The sequence below is a fragment of the Urocampus carinirostris genome, chromosome 13 (genome assembly GCF_059441175.1).
Source record: "Urocampus carinirostris isolate Australia breed hairy pipefish chromosome 13, RoL_Ucar_1.0, whole genome shotgun sequence".
NCBI classification, from domain to species: Eukaryota; Metazoa; Chordata; class Actinopteri; order Syngnathiformes; family Syngnathidae; genus Urocampus; species Urocampus carinirostris.
The window spans coordinates 27,369,246-27,387,917 of NC_142361.1; the positions used below are offsets into that span (position 1 = coordinate 27,369,246).

At 37.7% G+C, this 18,672-nt stretch overlaps 2 protein-coding genes across 2 annotated transcripts; both read left to right on the forward strand.

Moving 5' to 3' along the window:
- The first annotated feature begins 3,297 nt into the window (after nucleotides 1-3,297).
- Nucleotides 3,298-4,763, forward strand: LOC148354217 (zinc finger BED domain-containing protein 4-like). The gene is made up of 2 exons (XM_088351888.1): nucleotides 3,298-3,716; nucleotides 3,922-4,763. Exons 1-2 carry the CDS (start codon nucleotides 3,344-3,346, stop codon nucleotides 4,311-4,313), a joined length of 765 nt encoding a protein of 254 aa, XP_088208014.1. The 5' UTR covers nucleotides 3,298-3,343; the 3' UTR covers nucleotides 4,314-4,763.
- Nucleotides 4,764-5,643: 880 nt separating this feature from the next.
- On the forward strand, nucleotides 5,644-18,405 carry cxcl12a (chemokine (C-X-C motif) ligand 12a (stromal cell-derived factor 1)). Its single transcript, XM_088351554.1, has 4 exons — nucleotides 5,644-5,826; nucleotides 11,846-11,963; nucleotides 13,572-13,655; nucleotides 16,097-18,405. Exons 1-4 carry the CDS (start codon nucleotides 5,760-5,762, stop codon nucleotides 16,122-16,124), a joined length of 297 nt encoding a protein of 98 aa, XP_088207680.1. The 5' UTR covers nucleotides 5,644-5,759; the 3' UTR covers nucleotides 16,125-18,405.
- The last annotated feature ends 267 nt before the right edge of the window (nucleotides 18,406-18,672 follow it).

Genomic DNA, 18,672 nt, shown 5'->3' on the forward strand with positions numbered 1-18,672 from the left:
GCTTACTCTTTGGTTGTTAGCTAAGAGTGAGCGGCAGGGCGATTTAGCCGCTGCACAGGGGGGTTTCAGTTTATCATTGTGACATTCTTATGCAGAGACGAGAGGTTATCGTAACCTGCGTCAATGATGCTTCATTCATTTACTTTTATAAACATTGCAGTATGTTTGAGTAAAACGAATGCATTTGTGCTCATAGTGCCTCGTCTATCCTACAACGGGTAACGCAAAAGACAAGCCAGGCATATTGAGCTAGGAGCTACGGATAAACGGGCTGTCTAATTGAGAAAATAGGGTAGGCTAAGCGGTGAAGTTGAGAAGGACACGTGCACTGTACATGATCAAAAATCAGGGATGTGATTTGACCAAAGTGAAATTATCTGAAAATTAGGCGGGGGTCTGGGGGCCGCGGGCACCCAGCTAGGTCCAGGGCAGTGCCCTGGTGGGGGGAGAAGTGGGGCGAAGCCCCCCGGAGGTCATGGGTTTTCCGTGTTTTTAAGTACTTTCAATGCACTCAGATGACAAAGAAATAGACAAAACAACAGCATACATTTTCAATGTATTTTGAACTATCCCATATAAAATTACAGTTTAAGTCAACTCAAAATCAGTCACATTAAAAAACATTGGACTGCCTTTGCTATTAAAAACTATCACTGAGAATATCATCATATCTAACTCATGTGATTACTAAGTTAACACATAAATCATGTTGAAGAGTTCAAATTTCATGAACAAATAATTGTATCATGACCAAATGAAAAGTAACTCATATTAGAACATACCATAAATGTCTTTGTTATAGAAGAAGATGTTATCTATAAATGAAAGTACTGTAGTGGGTTGTACATAATTCACCCACGGAACCATTGTTTAGTTAGCGAGTTCCTAGGGGGACTCTTAATTCGGCCGGTTCTAGCCACTCTCGTGTTTGTTTTGTTATCGCCAGTTTAAATGTCATTAAAGCAGCTTTCGTTGGCACCTTTGTTTGACACTCCGCTTACGACTCCCGTCTCTGCTCGCTACATTGGATCACGTCGGGGTCACCAACATTTGTAGATAATTCCTTCTCTAACCAGTCCGATCGAAACTTGTTTTTTTACGATTTTAGCAATTTCTTTAACTCGCGGAGCATCTTTGCGTTCGATCTCGGACATCTTTCTTTAAACACTCGGCAAAAACGTGTGAGAAATGAACAATGGCATACTCCTACGCCTTTATAAGGAGCGCGTTTATTGGTCAACACGGAGACTTCAACCAATCGCAAGTACGTTTCATTTCAGTTACGGAAACACTAAAATGGAACGCTGTCGAGACGAAATCGTTTTTTTTACCATTTAAAAGAATCGGAAATTTTAAAATTTTATTTTTGGAGCGAAAGCGGAATTCCGCGAATTAGCGGAAAAATCACATCCCTGAAAAATGTGTCTTTGCCTTAATGTTATAGTCTCAATCTGCATATAATTTGGAAGTGTTGGCAAAAGGGCACCTTCCACGATTGGGGAGAGTGTGGGGTTGGCGGCAGCTGCAGGGGGATCCGCTCTTTTTCACAGGCATGCTGATCGTACATAGTCAAGTCAAAGTCAGTTTTATTTGCCAGTTCCTTCAAATGTACTTGACATAAAACGGAATCGAAATTACGTTCCACACTGTCCTATGCGTAGACATTGACAACAATAAAGTGCAATAAAAGTGCAACAATAAAGCCTGGCTATCGCGACTATTAATAAACTGTGATAAACGTGTGATAAACTCATCACACGAGTTTAGTCTGGCCAACCATCCGAGAGGCTGCGTTGATCAAATGCCTCTGTGTACTACTGGACTATGCTACAACCAATCAGACTACAACGTCATCACGCTAAAACCGCCTCAATCGTGCAGGCTAGATCAAAAGTTATGCCAGTAGTCTCCAAATCAAATAGTGACAATAATGTTAATCCAATCTTATAATTAAGACCACTAAGTCGACAATTATGGAAGTTTTTTTTGTAGTTTTTTTTTAGTAACTTTTTAGTATAAAAATAAATATTAGCTCATTATTTTCTTTAAAAATTTTGATTTCATGGTTGGAAATGTTAAATAAATTGTTTTATTTATTAACTATCACATGGTTAAGATATACCAGCTTTATGAGCATAAAAAAGTAAAAAAATGTGGTAAAAGCTTCAGTTACAGTTGATTTGATATTAAGTAATATCATCCAGAAGATAGATAAAAAAAAATACAGAAAGTTTCAAACAACTGTTTTTTTAACCATATGTCATGATTTCATGTCTGCCCAACCATACAGGACATCTCATTCTTGTTTTTGCATCTGCTTCACAGATATGCAGAGTATGAAAGGACAAGAAACGCCTGCACTGATACTACACAGCCTGCAATATCACAGTTCATCCAGTCTCGTCCTCTGGAAGCATATTCAGCAAATCATCCCAAACAGAAGTCCATAACCAATGCTATTGTTACAGATCTTGTGATTGGATGTAGCATGCCCCTTTCAATGACGGAAAATAAACATTTCAGGCACTTCATGTCTGTGGTCGACTCCAAATACCAGCCTATCTGCCGCAGAACAATAACTTCAACAATAGAATCACTTGTTGCAGACATGCAAGAAAAGATCAAAGTGATTCTTGCTGGTGTAGACCATGTGTCGGTTACCATAGACATTTGGTCAGATAGGAGGATGCGCGGCTTTTTGGGAGTCACTGGCCATGTCTTAACAACCTCAGAAGGAGTCATGCTGAAGTCATACCTGCTGGCATGCAGCAGATTCAAGGGATCTCACACAGGAGAGCGCATTGCTGAAGCCTTTGATTCCCTGTGTGAGGATTATGGCATTCGGAAAAAACTCGACTTCATAATCTGTGATAATGCTGCGAATATGAAGCGAGCATTTTCAGTCTGTTTTCCGAAGGATCAAGATGACGAAGTAACCGATGATGACAATCTGGATGATGAAGAATTGTGGGAAGACCTCTCCAGAGGTGACTGGGAGACTGTGGACCGCACAATCAACAGAGGAAGCCCTAAACGTCAGCAATGCTTTGCGCATACTCTGCAGTTAGCTGTTGGTGATGGTCTCAAGGATGCACGGATCATGAACAGTTCCTTTGCAAAATGCTCCAAGCTTAGCTCTCTCTTGCATACATCCAGCACCTTTAAAGATGCGTTTGAGGAGAAGTTTGATCAGCGAGGGATACCCGCTGCTGTAAACACACGGTGGAATTCAACTTTCCGACAAGTCAAGGCAGTGCTCTCATTCAGTCACCAGGACTTGTGCAGTGTTGTTCAGAACACGGGACACAGTGAGCTGGTCTTCTCAATTAGGGAGTGGAACTTGATGAAGGAACTTTGTGATGTGCTACAGCCATTTGCAGAGGCCACTGATCTTACTCAGGGAGAGAAGATTGTGACGATTAGCTCTGTCCTCCCCTGTGTATTGTCTCTTAACCACCACTTGGAAAGACTCAAGCCGCAAGTGCGCTTCCTGGGAAGCATGATCCATAGCCTGCAATTCTCTTTGAAGAAACGGTTCCGGGGAATCTTCGTTAATGTGAAGATGTTGTCAGCTGCATCAGGGGAAGAGCTGCCATTTGCAGACCCAGTCTACATCAGGTCAGCTGTCCTGGACCCGGCTTTCTCCATGATGTGGCTTCAGCATGATGTGCTTGTCACCGATGATGTCAAGAATAACATTGTTGACATGGTAAAAGGTCAGTGGATTTTTTTTTTTTAACGTGATGTACACTTAGGCGTGTCACCATTATCAAATTATGGAAATGTAATTCAAAACAGTTATATGAGTATTATAATCCATTTTAGAGATGATTTTGCAAGCGTATCAAACTGTGGATGTTCAATTTTGAATAATGCTCATGAGATCTTACGCTTGCCCTTTTTTTTCTTTGTTTTAATTAGATCTGATTCTACGTGAGGTGCAACCTCACACAACATCCCAGAGTCCTGAATTCCTAGAGGAGGAAAGCGAAAGCCAGCAAGAAGACAGCACTGGCCTATTCTCAGGCTACAAAAAACGCCGCAAGCAGGACCCAACCACCAACCCAGAGACACAACTAAATAACTATTTTTCTCTTTGTTGTGGGCAGCCTTGTCTGTCCTTCTGGGACGCAAACAGGGCTGTCCTCCCTGCCCTTTTTCCTGTTGCAATGAAAGCTTTGTCAGTGCCAGCCTCAAGTTCCCCAGTGGAAAGAGTCTTCAGCCATGGTGGAATCATTATGAGACCCCATCGAGCTCGGCTTGCAGATAAGACCCTGTCTAATCTTCTATTTTGCAAATGCAATACCTTGTAAAAAGGGAATGACTGATGGATATACAGTGACTGAGTGAGTGAGTTAATTTGTGTCATTGTGAGTGAGTGAGTGAGTGAGTGAGTGAGTGAGTGAGTGAGTGAGTGAGTGAGTGAGTGAGTGAGTGAGTGAGTGAGTGAGTGAGTGAGTGAGTGAGTGAGTGAGTGAGTGAGTGAGTGAGTGAGTGAGTGAGAGTGTGTGAGTGTGTGAGTGTGTGTGAGTGTGTGAGTGAGAGAGAGAGGAGAAATGTAACAAAGTTTAATAATAATAAGCTATTTGTTTTAGCTGTTATTTGTTTCCTCATAAAAAGGGATTGACTTATGGATATACTGTTTGAGTGAGTGACAGAAAGCGTGTGAGAGAGAAATCTGCAAAGAAAAGAGCAAGAGAAATGTGACAGTTTAATCCTCTGTAAGTTAGTATTTGTTTTAGCTGTTATTGTTACTTTGTAAAAGTAAAAAAAAAGTAAAAGTTTGGGTTTCGATCTACAGATCACTTTTTCTGTCAATAAATACCAAATACTGACGATATCACTGTTTGTTTGAGTCTATGATGTATTTTACTGAACATGAGTATTTAGGATACAAATATTTTATTACAGGTTAGGCACATTAGCCAAGGATGATTACTTGATTTCTTATATATTGCCTTTCACTTTATTAAGATCAGATTCTGAAGCTAAAATTACAACAGTACGCCAAAGGTGACTTGACTTGGACTTGACTTGACCTATTACAGGACTTGACTTGACTTGACTTGACACAGCCTGTGACTTGACTTGACTTGACTTGCCCAAGAAAAAAATACTTGGGACTTACTTGAGACTTGCACATGTGTGACTTGGTCCCATGTCTGCTTCTCTGGCATCTATTTTTTAAGGATGGAGGATGGAAAAACAAAGATTATAACCCATAATCTTGACACCATTATTATGGTGTTGTACTGAGCAAAGGAAAGTAGGGGTGAAAAATGTCTATCCCTCGAAAACATGCATGCAATTCCGTATTAAATAAATGTTAATCCACAGCCAGGTCAATTTCTTTAATTTAACACCGTACTGTTGCGCTATTTAGCGTGTGTTTCTCCGGAAGTAAAGGAATAGGCCATCAAAATAAAACGGTGTCTTGGAATAAAATATAATTATTTTCCATGTCTTAAAAACAGTATGTAAATGTCGTATATTCTTGTAATAATATTGGATTCACTCAATTAAAGGCCTTCCATTGACAACTGTCATGGTTTGAATTTCATCTGTTTGAAACTGACTTTATTTTGACAACTCCGCCGGATACGCGGATTCCGCTTTCTTTCTCTCCTCCTCCTCTCTTTTGGAAGCGACAGTGCAGACTGATGCGCAATTTAACGTTTGGCTGCTGCTGCAGAGTCCTTCACAACTCTTCTGGATTTACTCCGAGCAGGAACAAGAAGTAACGGTGACTTTAATCCACGATGGACACCAAATTTCTCGCGGTCTTGGCTGCGATTGCACTCATGACGTATGCACCACTTTCGCAAGGTATGCAATTTATTTATTTTTTTATTTATTCATTCCTCCAATTTGTCTTTTTTCCATGTAGATCTTATTTCCACTATGACTTTTTTTCAAAAAGGTTCAGAAATATTTTATTCGTATTTACGTAGGTAATTGTGCAGAAATAAATAACTCAATTGCAGCGCAAAACACAGAAATGTTGCACGTAAAGCGTTACACCACTTCAGCTAAAATCATTCGATACATGACTTCCCACCTTTAAGAATAAATAAGTCTTGGGTTTTATGTTGTTATTTTTTGGGTGGTGCGTAAAACCACCGGGAGGTTTACGCGCGATCCCTGTGTGGTTCTCTCTGTGGAAAAGTTCCCTGGCGCTATGCAGATCAACGTGTTTATTTGTTTTTCCACCTTGTTTGCGCTTTAATTAGTGCCAAATGAGGCTGCATTATAGAAACGACCACGACTAGTCTGCATGGCGACATCAGAAAAAAAGAGATCTTCTTTCACTTGCAAATGTGGCATCAGGTGTAAAAAATAATTAGCATGGGACGCTATCTGACCATATGTTATTTTTTTTCAGTGTACGTCTGTTTTCTGCACGTATCACATCGTTTTTCACATTGAGGCAAATTTCTAAAACAACGTTTGGTTCGAGTTTCCTAAAGAGAGCCTCGTTTATTTGTTCACCATGACCACAGTTTGCACAAGAGGTTCTAACTTTATTAGCTTGAACATCCATCTTGCAACCACAGCAATAACTTTAAAAAAATGTGTACTGTAGCTCATTTTGGTCTAGTGAAGCGAGTGAAGTATTTTGCTAGTTTTTTTTAAAAGTTAACTTGAATCAGTTCTACACAGCATATGCATTACATTAAGATTTAGCGACATCTGATACATTATCATTTATTATATATGTCAGTGTTTTTAACCAGTGTGCCATGAGACCTTGTTTAGTGTGCCGCTGGAATTTTCCCAATTTTATATTTCCCCAAAAAATCAGGCCATGATTGAGTATTTTTGCTTTCTTCGGACGAGAAACTGTAATGGTCACCCATATCATTAGGTGGCAGTAGATTTTTTTATATACTTTTTATTTACTCATTATCTGCTAATGAGGTAGCACAGTATATTTAATAACTTAATTTGTTTAACAAAGCGGTTTAAGATTGCACTGTAAAAAAACATAAATAAAGCACATCATTCTTTTTATTTTGAGTATTATTTTCTTCTTTTTAGATACTAATTGCCTTGGTAGTACAGTGAAATATTTTATTTTCAAAGATTTTCGACGGACGCTGTGCCTCGGAACCTTTTTATAAATAAAAGTGTACCTTAGTTCAAAAATGGTTAAAAAACACTGATATATGTATTACAGCCCCCAAGTATCACTTAAAAGAATATTGAAAATATTCTAAACTTGAAAACAGTTGGGTCATAAAGAGCCCAAGTTACGGTAAAAAAATAGACCAACTCAATACTTACGTTGATTTGACCTAACGTCCTAGATTGTCAAGCAGAAAGACTCTTAAAAACACTCCACTCTTAAAATTTTGGGTTAATATTAAACAGGTTTGGGTCAGAAATGGGCAGCACGGCGGCGCAGTGGTTAGCGTGTGTGCGGCACAGTTCTGAGGTCGTGGGAACCTCCTGCGTGGGTTCAAATCCAGCTATCGGCCTTACTGTGCGGAGTTTGTATGTTCTCCCCGTGCTTGCGTGGGTTTCCTCCGGGCACTCCGGTTTCCTCCCACATTCCAAAGACATGCGTTTCAGGTGAATTGGCCGGTCCAAATTGTCCCTAGGTGTGACTGAGCGAGTGAGTTGTCTGTCCCCTTGTGCCCTGTGATTGGCTGGCAACCAGTTCAGGGTGTCCCCTGCCCACTGCCTGATGATTGCTGAGATGGGCTCCAGCATCCCCGCGACCCTACTGAGGATAAGCGGTGCAGCTGATAAGATGAGATGAGATGGGTCAGAAATGGACCAACCCAATACTTGAGTTGATTTCACCGACCACCCTGTGATGTTTTATGGAAACAAACTAATAGGTTACAATTTAAACAAGTTTGGTCAGAAATGGACAAACCCAATACTTGGATCAATTTGACTAAATGTCCTTTTAGGTTTTACAGAAGACATACACAAGTACAAGATATCTCTGTAAAAAAAACAAAAACAATTGTTTCAAATTGAAAAAATAAAACCTAATTTGGTTGTATATTATAAAATGACCCAAATAATTGGGTTATTTTGTGTAAAACAACCCAGAAAAATGATTCAAACTGACTGAAGTACTGAAGTATTAGGTTGGTCCCACTTACTAAAGTCTGGTTATTTCTTTTTAGAAAACCCCCAAAAATCGAATGGTTTGTTTTTGTTTTTTGTAAAGCAACCCAGAGAATGGGTCAAATTGAAGTATTGGGTAGGTCACATTTTTGACCCAAGTGTTTTTACAGTGGATGATGATGGTTGTGTTAAGTCTTATACTCACAAAATTATAAATTCATACCATAGTTTGTCTTGACTTTCATGTAATTATCACTTCGCTTTGCTGAATATGAATTTTTTTGCAATCTTTATAAAGGAAAATAGATTTTGCATATTTATAGAAATATATACTCTTCTTCTTTTTGCACAATTTTGCTGCTAAACGTCTCTGCAATATTTTCCTTGCACTCTCTTCTCGGTGCACTTAGCAAATCTACAAGCATTATCTTAAAAATATCGCCCATCTGTCCTTATATTCTTTATTTTTATCTCATTTTTATTCGTCAGTCATTGATTAGATGTTGATCCTGAAGTTCTCCATCTAATATCGTGAACAATCTCCACTGCATTGGAATCGATGACAATGAAGGCAATCGTAATTCTATTTTTTTTTTTTGCGACTTGAGCATTTGTTTGAGTTACTGTATATAGTTTACAACACATATACACACGTACTGCATCGCTGTCATTTGAAATAAACGCATGTTTGTCCATTGTAATTGTTCTCTAAGTGTGTCAATCAAATGCATCTTTGCTTTCATTGGGGGGAGAAAAGAACTCTTAACCTTCCTCTAGTGTTCTTTCATCCTTCTAAAGAACGGATTTATGATGATTAACTAAAGCATTGGTTCATTAATTTTGATCACATTGTTTATGTGATGTCATATTTGACGTATTTAATAGTAACCTTTAATATAATCAAGGCCTTAGGTATTGAAAATAAATAAAAATCAAGTACTTTTTTAGATTATTTTTCTTTAGGCTACGTACGTATAAAAGTCCTGATTTAGTTACAATTCTATTCTTCGACTACAGTGGTTTTATGGACTTTTTTCGGAAAACAAGAATATTGTCATGAGGTTTTTTATTTTCTGAAATAAATTAAAAACATTGTTGGGATTGAAATATTGTAAGCCTTTTATTATTTTAATATTGCTGATAATGGCTCACAGCCTATTGTTATTTGTATTTCTTGTTTTCTGTAAAACAGGGGAAAAAATGTCCTCCCAAAAAATAGCAAATATTTTTTGACAACTGTAAAACAGAAAGTATATTATAAAAAGAAATACTTTTTATAATTTTACATTTTAAGATGGGCTATTAGCAGCATGGCGGCTCAGTGGTTAGCGCGTGTACGGCACAGTTCTGAGGTCATGAGATCGAACCTTCCTGTGTGGATGTTTGCATGTTGCTTGCGTGGGTTACCTCCGGGCATTCCGGTTTCCTCCCACATTCCAAAAACATGCATGTCAGGTTAATTGGCCGGTCCAAATTGTCCCTAGATGCGAATGAGTGAGTGAGTTGTCTGTCTCTGTGTGCCCTGTGACTGGCTGGCAACCAGTTCAGGGTGTCCCCTGCCCACTGCCCAAAGATAGTTGGGATGGGCTCCAGCACCCCGGCGACCCTACTGAGGATAAGCGGTGCAGATAATGGATGGATGGAAGATGGGCTAGTTAGGTTTTTACCTTTATTATCATTGTATTACAATTAAATACTTGCCATATTTGAGTTGATGTGTAATGAATCAAGAATGTAGTATTGCATTTAAGGAAATCAAGAACTCTATCATAATCTAATATTCTGAGAAAGTCCTGCATAGTTAACTGGTCCAAAGAGACATAGAATGCATTTTGTAAAACTGTAAACTGATTTTTAATAAGCTCCAAACCCACGCAACCCCTGATAAAACATTAAAACAAACTAGTTTACGTATAGTAAAAGTTAAATCCTATTTACATTTAGTGTGACATGAGCTGGTACAGTGGAGTAGCAGGTGAATGCAGAGGAGGGGAGGAGACTGCGACGGCAGATTTAAATTAAACTGATTCTAAAACATAAACATGCAAGGATTGTCATGCCCTAAGGCGATTGGCTTGCTTTAGTTGTCTCCATATTTGACATAATAGTTACAATTGTCAGTTGGGTGAGGCCATGCAACTTAATTTTTGTTTTTTGCAAGCTTTGTCTCCATGGTTATCATGTTTTTGCTTCCTTTCCAAAGAGATATAGATTGTTCTTTCTTCAACTGTAATTCAATTTTATGCCAGAATGCATGAGAAGATGAATAAAATGTCCAGTGGGATGCATCGTGGTTATCTATTTTTGTTGCAGTGAGGTCAGATTATTTGGAGTGGCAACAGAGTTGTGAATTTTTGCCAAGTAGGGATGTTCACATTTTTTGCTCATTGTAAAAGTAAAACCTCAAAGAACGTCATCCTCACTACTTTTTGAAAATAAATATTTGTAACAGCCATGCAGCAAACTGTTTTACGCAATCAGCTAATATGGAGGAATTTTTATTTATCCTTCCAAAACATACTTCTAAAACTCCTCAATTTTCTTTTCTTCCATCCATAAAAGACAGGGTTTATTACACCTTTTTAATGGCCAGATTCAAGAACTTTTTAAGGGCTTTCAAAGCCAATTTTCCAATTTCTCCATTAAAAGAATTAAAAGAATATTTTGCAGAGTCACAAATATATCTGCGATTTACATGTGTGATATTTTACCTTGGGTGTGCATTTATCAAGATATGATTTTTTAGCTCTTGAGTAAAACGCGTAAATATTTGTTTTCGAGACAAATCTCTCCCTATAATTCAAGTACTTTATACATTCGACATCGAATTTCCAATTTCCCCAGTACCATTCAAAGACAAAATCTGATGTGAATTATGTATTTTGCAAAGCCAATATATAAATCTGATTTACATGTGCAATTTTTAATCTTGTGTATGCATTTATCAAGATATACGATTTTTTATTTCTTGAGTAAATCGTGAATATATTCCTTTTTGAGACAAATCTCTCCTCATATAGATGTTGGGTACGAATGACAGTCTTATATAGCTTACATTTTCAGTTGCAGGAAGTTCTTCCCATTACAATTTACCACTGGGAAATGCTACTTTTAATTTTTTTTGCATGGCCCTTAATATGTCCATAGCTGATACGTAATCCTTGCAGTAATACACATTTCATAGTGCCCTGTTTATGTGCAGCATGGACCTTTCCTGTAGGACAATACCCTACAAACTAGTGCCAGCTGACGTTAACCACAAGGGAGACAGGACACAATGGCAAAATGAAGCCACCAAAGAGCAGTGTCATTTTTAAGCAGATTTGTTGACATACATGGCAACAATATCAAGCTTTTACAACCACTTCATACAAAGTTTAAGCACTTTTTAAACCTTGAAATCCCAACATTTAAATTTTAAAAAATTACAAGGATTTCAAGCACCTGTACAAACCCTGAGCATGAGTGCTTTAAACGAGGCACCAATTTATATTCAAATGAGATTTTTTAAAAATAGAAATGACAGTAATATGCAGCTTACATTTTCAGTTACAGTAAGTTTTTCCGATTACAATTTACCACTGGGAAACGTTACCTCATTTTTTTCAAATGGCCCATAATAAATGTCCATAATTGATATGCAATTCTTGCAATAAGACACATTTCATAGTGCCCTGTTCAGGTGTAGCATGCTGTTTTATTGTTATAAAACGTTTGGGACTATATTTCAACAACTACTCAAACTTTTTTTCCTTTTCTCCAGCTAAACCCATCAGTCTCGTGGAGAGATGCTACTGTCGTTCCACGGTCAACAGCCTTCCCAGGGGTTACATCCGTGAGCTCCGATTCATCCATACACCCAATTGCCCCTTCCAAGTCATGTGAGTGCCCACAGAAAAATCGTTACAGTGATCTCTCCGTATTAGAGGTTTAAAACCCTGCTCTCAAAAAGTTCATCCTCGTGGGGTATTTCTCACCATCAATCTGGCCGAGGTGACAAAGCAGAGAAAAGAGTTGTGCATGCATGTGTGCAAACACGCCCCTCTGTCACTCTTGAGCTTACACACGGGAAGACGGAAATGTCAGTCAGTCGGAACGTGGGCGTTCAGTTTGGGGTTTTTGAGCGCTCTCCTTGGAATCGATGATTATCTTATCCTTGGTATTTGCTGCATTAATTAGAGTGTTTCTCCAATGGATAGGTTTATAGTTTTGTAGACACTCAAATTAACTCACAAGGAGAACAGGAGAGAGTCCAAACCTCATATAAGAAATTCCAACCTGCTCAAAAAGCCCTCCCTCTGAGTCCTTTTTTTTTATAAACTCTCCTAGGTTACAAATGCAGAAATCCACCTTAAAGGGTGTGGGAATTAAAGAGCAGTGACATGATTGGTCAATAGTGACAATGGTGTAAACGGTGCGTAATATTCATAACAACAATGAAGTATTACAGTCAAAATAAATAACTGGCATCCTATGCAATCCCATTTTCTGCTGTACAATAATCGAATAAACGTAACAACAATAGGCAATTAATGATCAATTCTTTTAGGCAGATAAAAAAAAAGTTAATCTTATATAGGCGAATACACTGTATCTCCATTGTTGTCTTTTTTTTCTTTTTGCCTTCCTACTCTTTAAAGTTAAAGTGTGCAATACTTCGTGCCTCCTAGTTGTACAAAAACATTTATTTGATTAAAAAACTTTGTTTTGAATAAAAGACAGAAAAACAAGAACTATCATCCATATAGGTTAATTAACATATATGTTGATTTTTATGAATATTCATTGGTCAAGAAATATGTATTTTTTTTTTACATAGTGGAATGCATACCTAGTAGTCGCGCCATGGATATTTGTTGGATCTCAAAAAAAGGGGATCTAGACAACAAACCAAAATATGAAAATCAGAAAAAATATTCCCAATAACAAGAAAACAAATATTTGCTAATTTTTTTTTAGAAAAATGGGTAAAAAATCTGGAAATAAAAAACAAAAAACATTTTGAAAAATATTTAAGAAAAAATTCTGAAAAGCAGAGAATCTACCCTGGTCATATCCCTCGAGAGGGGTGACCGACAGGAAGACAAATACATACAAAAACAAAGAAAAACAGAGAAAAATAATCTGGGGGAAAAAAACTACCTACCTGGCGCTATACAGAACACTATGCAGAACACCTCATGAGAGAAATCTTTGAGATACTCAAATTTTTTTTTTTAAACTCCTTCCCCAAAATTCCTAAAGTCTACTTTTTTGCAGCTTGCATTTCACACAAAATTGATGATAATATTAGCACAGTTCTTCAAAACACCCCCCTCATGCTCTATCTCTGTTTATAATTCCTGTTATAATCAAACCAGACCCACAAGAAAAAAAGACATTTGACAAAGTCTGTCGCGCTAAACTAACACGGAGGCACTAATTCCCTTTTGTTGCTATCTATGTGTCGCTCTTTCATCTCACCCCGAGTGTTTTCTCTTGGTAAATAGCGCCAAGCTGAAGACAAACAAGGAGGTGTGCGTGAACCCCGAAATCCGGTGGCTGCAGCAATACCTGAAGAGCGCCATCAACAAGTAAGTCCAACATTTCCGTCTGGTTTCTTTCTCCCAATTCGCTTCTCTGCATAATTGACATTCAAAGTAAGAAAGATTGGCATGCAAACAAAGTAAATGCGCATAGCGAGCCGCTCAATGGACCGTTAGGGTCCCGCGTCATGCCGAGCGCGAAATCAAAACAGCCTAGCGTACTTTTTACCGGTTCTTCTCAAATTAGCATATTTTCTTAGGCGGGGGCTAAGCTATGCAATTGTTCCTCTGGTCGTACCACCTCTGTTGCAGGATCCAAAAACTACACTTGGTAGAAATGTGATAGGAGCAAAAAAATAAGTCTTTTAGTATATTGGTCCTCAATGGATCTGAATTCAGGACCCACCAGTCCACGCTAATGATAAGATGCAACCCAAACAAGAAAAAACATCAATCATTATTTAATTGTGTAATTAATAAACATTATTATTACTCTGGTAAAAACATATTTAAACCATGTACTGGACCTTCAAACCGCGCTTCAATGGCAGAAACTTGTACATTATTTTCGTATTCCGCAATCGTTTCCTTCATTGACTCAATCATTGTCACTTTTTTCCACCTTTCCTTCCACTTATTACTATTTTTTGGGACCCATTAATATGGGAAGAAGGAAATAAAACCCAAAAAATCTGATAGGGTCCCTCGCAAACATGCTTTTTGACTGAACAGAAAAAGAGATTGGGAAAGGGATTATCGCCATCTACTGCTGAGGAGTGTAATCGACCTTTTGTTTTTTCCTTCTTGGCATTAATTTCCCAAGGCAAAGGCCTACTAAAAACGTGTCAGCGACCCACTTTTAGGTCCCAACCCACCAGTTGAAAAACACTGTTTAAGTACAATCAATATTCAATATTGTCTTTATTGTGCTTAACATAAGAATGCCATTTTATTTTATTTTTTTCAATCCAGGTGTACAATTATTATAAAGTAGTAATAGTTTCAAACTAAGATCTATCTATTTATCTACCCTGGTCATATCCCGCGAAAGGGGAGATCCAAAAGCAAGACAAACACATACACAAAAACAAAGAAAAGAAAAAAGGATAAAGTAGCAAAAACAAAAAAAATTAACCAGGGCCAACCCAAATGCCCAAACACCCAAGCAAGTTAAGCACCTCGGCACCCAAGTTGGTCATGCTTTCGTCCCTCCAGATGAAACATGACACAAGAAAGCAGCCATGTCACTCGGATCAGGGTGACACAACACACTCTTTTGTTCAACAGCAGGGCCCGACAGCTTTCACTGGTTTACCCCTGCCGCATCATACAGGTGCCCTGCCTATCCCCTTAGAACGCGTCCAAACCTCCCACTATCCTTTCACAACACCTCTCCACTCATTCCTATCACTGACAAGAGCTCTAGCTTCCACTACTCAAACTAGGATAGAATTTAAAAAAAATATCATTGTCCTACAATAGTACTACAGAACATAATATTAAGCAAATGTAATAGTCACTAAGGGAGCCCGCTGTGGACAAAACTGTGGTTATTTTAAGTATATTCACTTTATCATGTCACTGTAATGAAAATTCTTATTGTAATTGTTTTAGGAGAAATAACAGAAATGAGAAAAGCAGAAATGTCCATGAAAATAAGTTATGACCCACAGTAGTATGGCAGATCATAAACTAGAGCACATTTAATAGGCACTAAGGGTGCCCACTGTGGACAAAAAACGTATCATTGAATTTCTTGGAGTATATTCACTTTCCATGTCACTGTAAACATAATAATAATAATAATAGCATCTACATTCATGAGATATAACCATTAAAACAAATTATGATTCAAAGTAGTACCACAGAATATAAAAAGGCGCAAATTATATAGTCTTTAAGGTTGTCGCACTTGACAAAAAAAGTGTCATAACAATGAAATTATATATATATGTATATATATATATATATATATATATATATATATATATATATATATATATATATATATAGATTACATATAGTCGAAATTGCATTTATGAGAAAATCAGAAATGTCCATTAAAACGACCCTCAATAGTATGACAGGAAGAAATATAAACGGTAAATTTATTAGTCACTAAGGGACTGTGGACATATAATATGGAAAGTGGTATTAGTTGCTGGAGAACAACCAGATTGTATTCAAGAACAGTGCATTTATTGTGTTTTTATAATCTATAAAAAGTTTGTAATAAATATAGTTTCCGTCAAAAGTGCATTTTCAGTTTTGCCCCAAAGAAAACCGTTAAACAGCCTTTTGAAAGAACAATGTTGTGAGGTGAGCCATGCGTAGCTGGCTTTCACCCTTGGGCGAGCACCTGAGGCGGTGATCCATTATCCTTTAAAAATGGGGAGGTGGGGGAGGACTACATTTGTGGATTTTCACAGGAATTTCAACAGGAATTAAAATGTCCTAATTCGATGTCAACAACGTTTCTCTTATTCCAGGATGAAAAAGTCCAAGCAGGGGAACTAAAGTTTCTTCAAAGTTTCTTCTGAGCCATCACTGAGGATACGGAGAGTCGTCACATATGTACATATACCGTTCATATCCATACAGTATGTACTTTATGCTGTATGTTGTGTAGTCATCAAAATGTTATAGAGCACTTATAAAAGCTGCCTTGTTGCAGTTTTTTGCATGGAATCATTTCATCATCATCTTCACCAACATCGTGGTCCTGGCTTAGGTTTTGTATGTTATTTGTGTTAAGTGCAATTATATCTGTGTTTCTTCACCATTTGATAAATATCCTCATAAAAAAAGGGTATTTTCATACATTAACTACCAATTGTTTGCTGTCTTTTAAGATGTTCATGGTTAAGTAACCGTGTTGTTTTTGGTCCGACGCCATCATCAGCCATTTTACCCAAATATAGGCCATATTTCGATTTAATTGCCGCCAAAGAATTTCTATTGGTGCCCCACAGACTTAGTTTAACATACAGGATTCTTGTAAAACTTCCAATTATGTTTTTAGAATGTAATGAAGGACTCCAGCATTTCCTGGGCAACACTGCAGTTGCTATAATAGGACCCCCAACACGTCTTGTAACTCCGAATAAGATCACATCTGGAGCCCTCACACAGCTTTCCAGAAGAACGAATAGTCTGTTGACATAAAATTAGAAATCGGAAAAAATAGAGACTCTATTTTTCTTGTTTCTCTTCCAGAAATGTGAGAAATTTGATTTGGCTGGACGCTATTATGCTTCGCATTAATTTGAACAGCAGCTAACAAAATTATAGTAGAACCCGTGGATACGACATTAATCTTTCGGAGGTGGGAATCGTAATATGGAAATAGTGGGTGATGGAAACCAATCTGAATTATGTCTGAACCAGTGAAAAAACAGTACAATAACAAAAAAGTAAAGAGTAAATACCATTTTTGTGTAACATACAAGTGAATGGTTAAATAACTTTAATAAATATAAAGGAAAAAATTAAATTTTCTTTTGGTGTGATGTGACCTTAGCTGGTACGGTGGAGTAGCGGTTGGATGCAGAGGAAGGGAAGGGGCAACAAGGGCAGATTGAAAATTAAACTTATTTTAAAACCTTAACTTGGGAGGACTGTCAGACCCTTAGAAGATTTCTTTGCCTTAATCGCCGATGGTTGATTGTTAACGGCAATGCAAAAAACCATTTGCATGCATTCTTTGTATTCCTTGATAACCGCAAGCTTTGCTTACTTGGTTATCATGTTTTTCTTTCTCCCTTTTACCATCGCTGCAAGTTTTAGGACCTGTAGTGAATAAATACACTACCAAAAACTACAATATTGTATCACGGATATACTCTCTTTAAACAGGCTCCCCGCGGTTCCTTGAAAAGTCTTAAAAGGCATTCAATTCATTACTCTAAAAACAAGGCCTTAATTGGCATTAAAAGGTCTTAAATCTAATTTTCGAAAGTCTTAAAAATGTAAACACATTAATAATATTTATATTTGTTTTCAACCCGACCTAAACGTGATTTGAGAAATAAAATAAACATTTGTTTGAAATTGCCTGGAATGTATTTGGTGTCTTGGTTTAGTTTGTCTTAATTGTGATTTTTGTTTTAGTCGACTTGGTCTTAAATTTGATTTTAGAAGTCAATACAAAAATCTTAAAAAGGTTTAGGAACCCTGTTATAGAGCATTGTCCGACAAACAATAGTGTATACGTACTTTCTTGAGTCTGTGTAGCAAACCAGCATTGTATATGATCTCGACCAATAGGAGACAAGCATCTAAGAGACGTAACTTATAAGCACAAAGTTTGAATTTCATAGAGATTTTCTGAGCACGCAAACATTTTTAGTTGATATTGGGAAAACTGTGATAAAGAGGGAGCAAAAAAACATTGTGATACACGCTATAAAATAAAATGTATCCCGGGTGTCGAGTGTATCAATATGTAAAGATCCAAGAAGAAATAACTCATTCAACTGTCATGCAGATAAAAAGGCACTTTATATCTGAGCTACTTTTTGTTTTTTTATGTTTTTTCGCTTAATTCACTCAAATACGTTTTTTACTCGTCTCTTTTTCTACGTTGTTACTGCCTTATGTGTGTTGTTCTGTTAGCCGAATGAACCCGCTCACAAGACTGTTCTTCAAATTTAAGCGATGCCAGCCGGTCGGTCATATCGACGCATCTGTGATGTCATGAAAATGTTTTATTTTTCTACTCTTTAACTCGTTTAAATGAAGGGAGGAACTCTCATAACTGAGCCGTACGATCACTTTTTTACTGTCCAAAATTGTATGCCATTATTCAGTTCAAGAAATAAATAAGGGGAAAAAATGCCTGCCTCAGTGTGTCATTTCACCTCACAGTTCACGGATTCCTTAACCATTTGGGTAGTGGGGGCACCACTTCCTGTGGTGCGTCTTGGGGGAAGTACAGCCATTCCTCTCCAGGCTGGACTTTGGGGGTTTGGGTTTGCTCCCCTCCCCCACATGATCTAGATCACACTCGTTTCCATGGTTATCAGGAGCAGGAGAAACTTCCTGGTCTAACGCAGATTCAGCACCT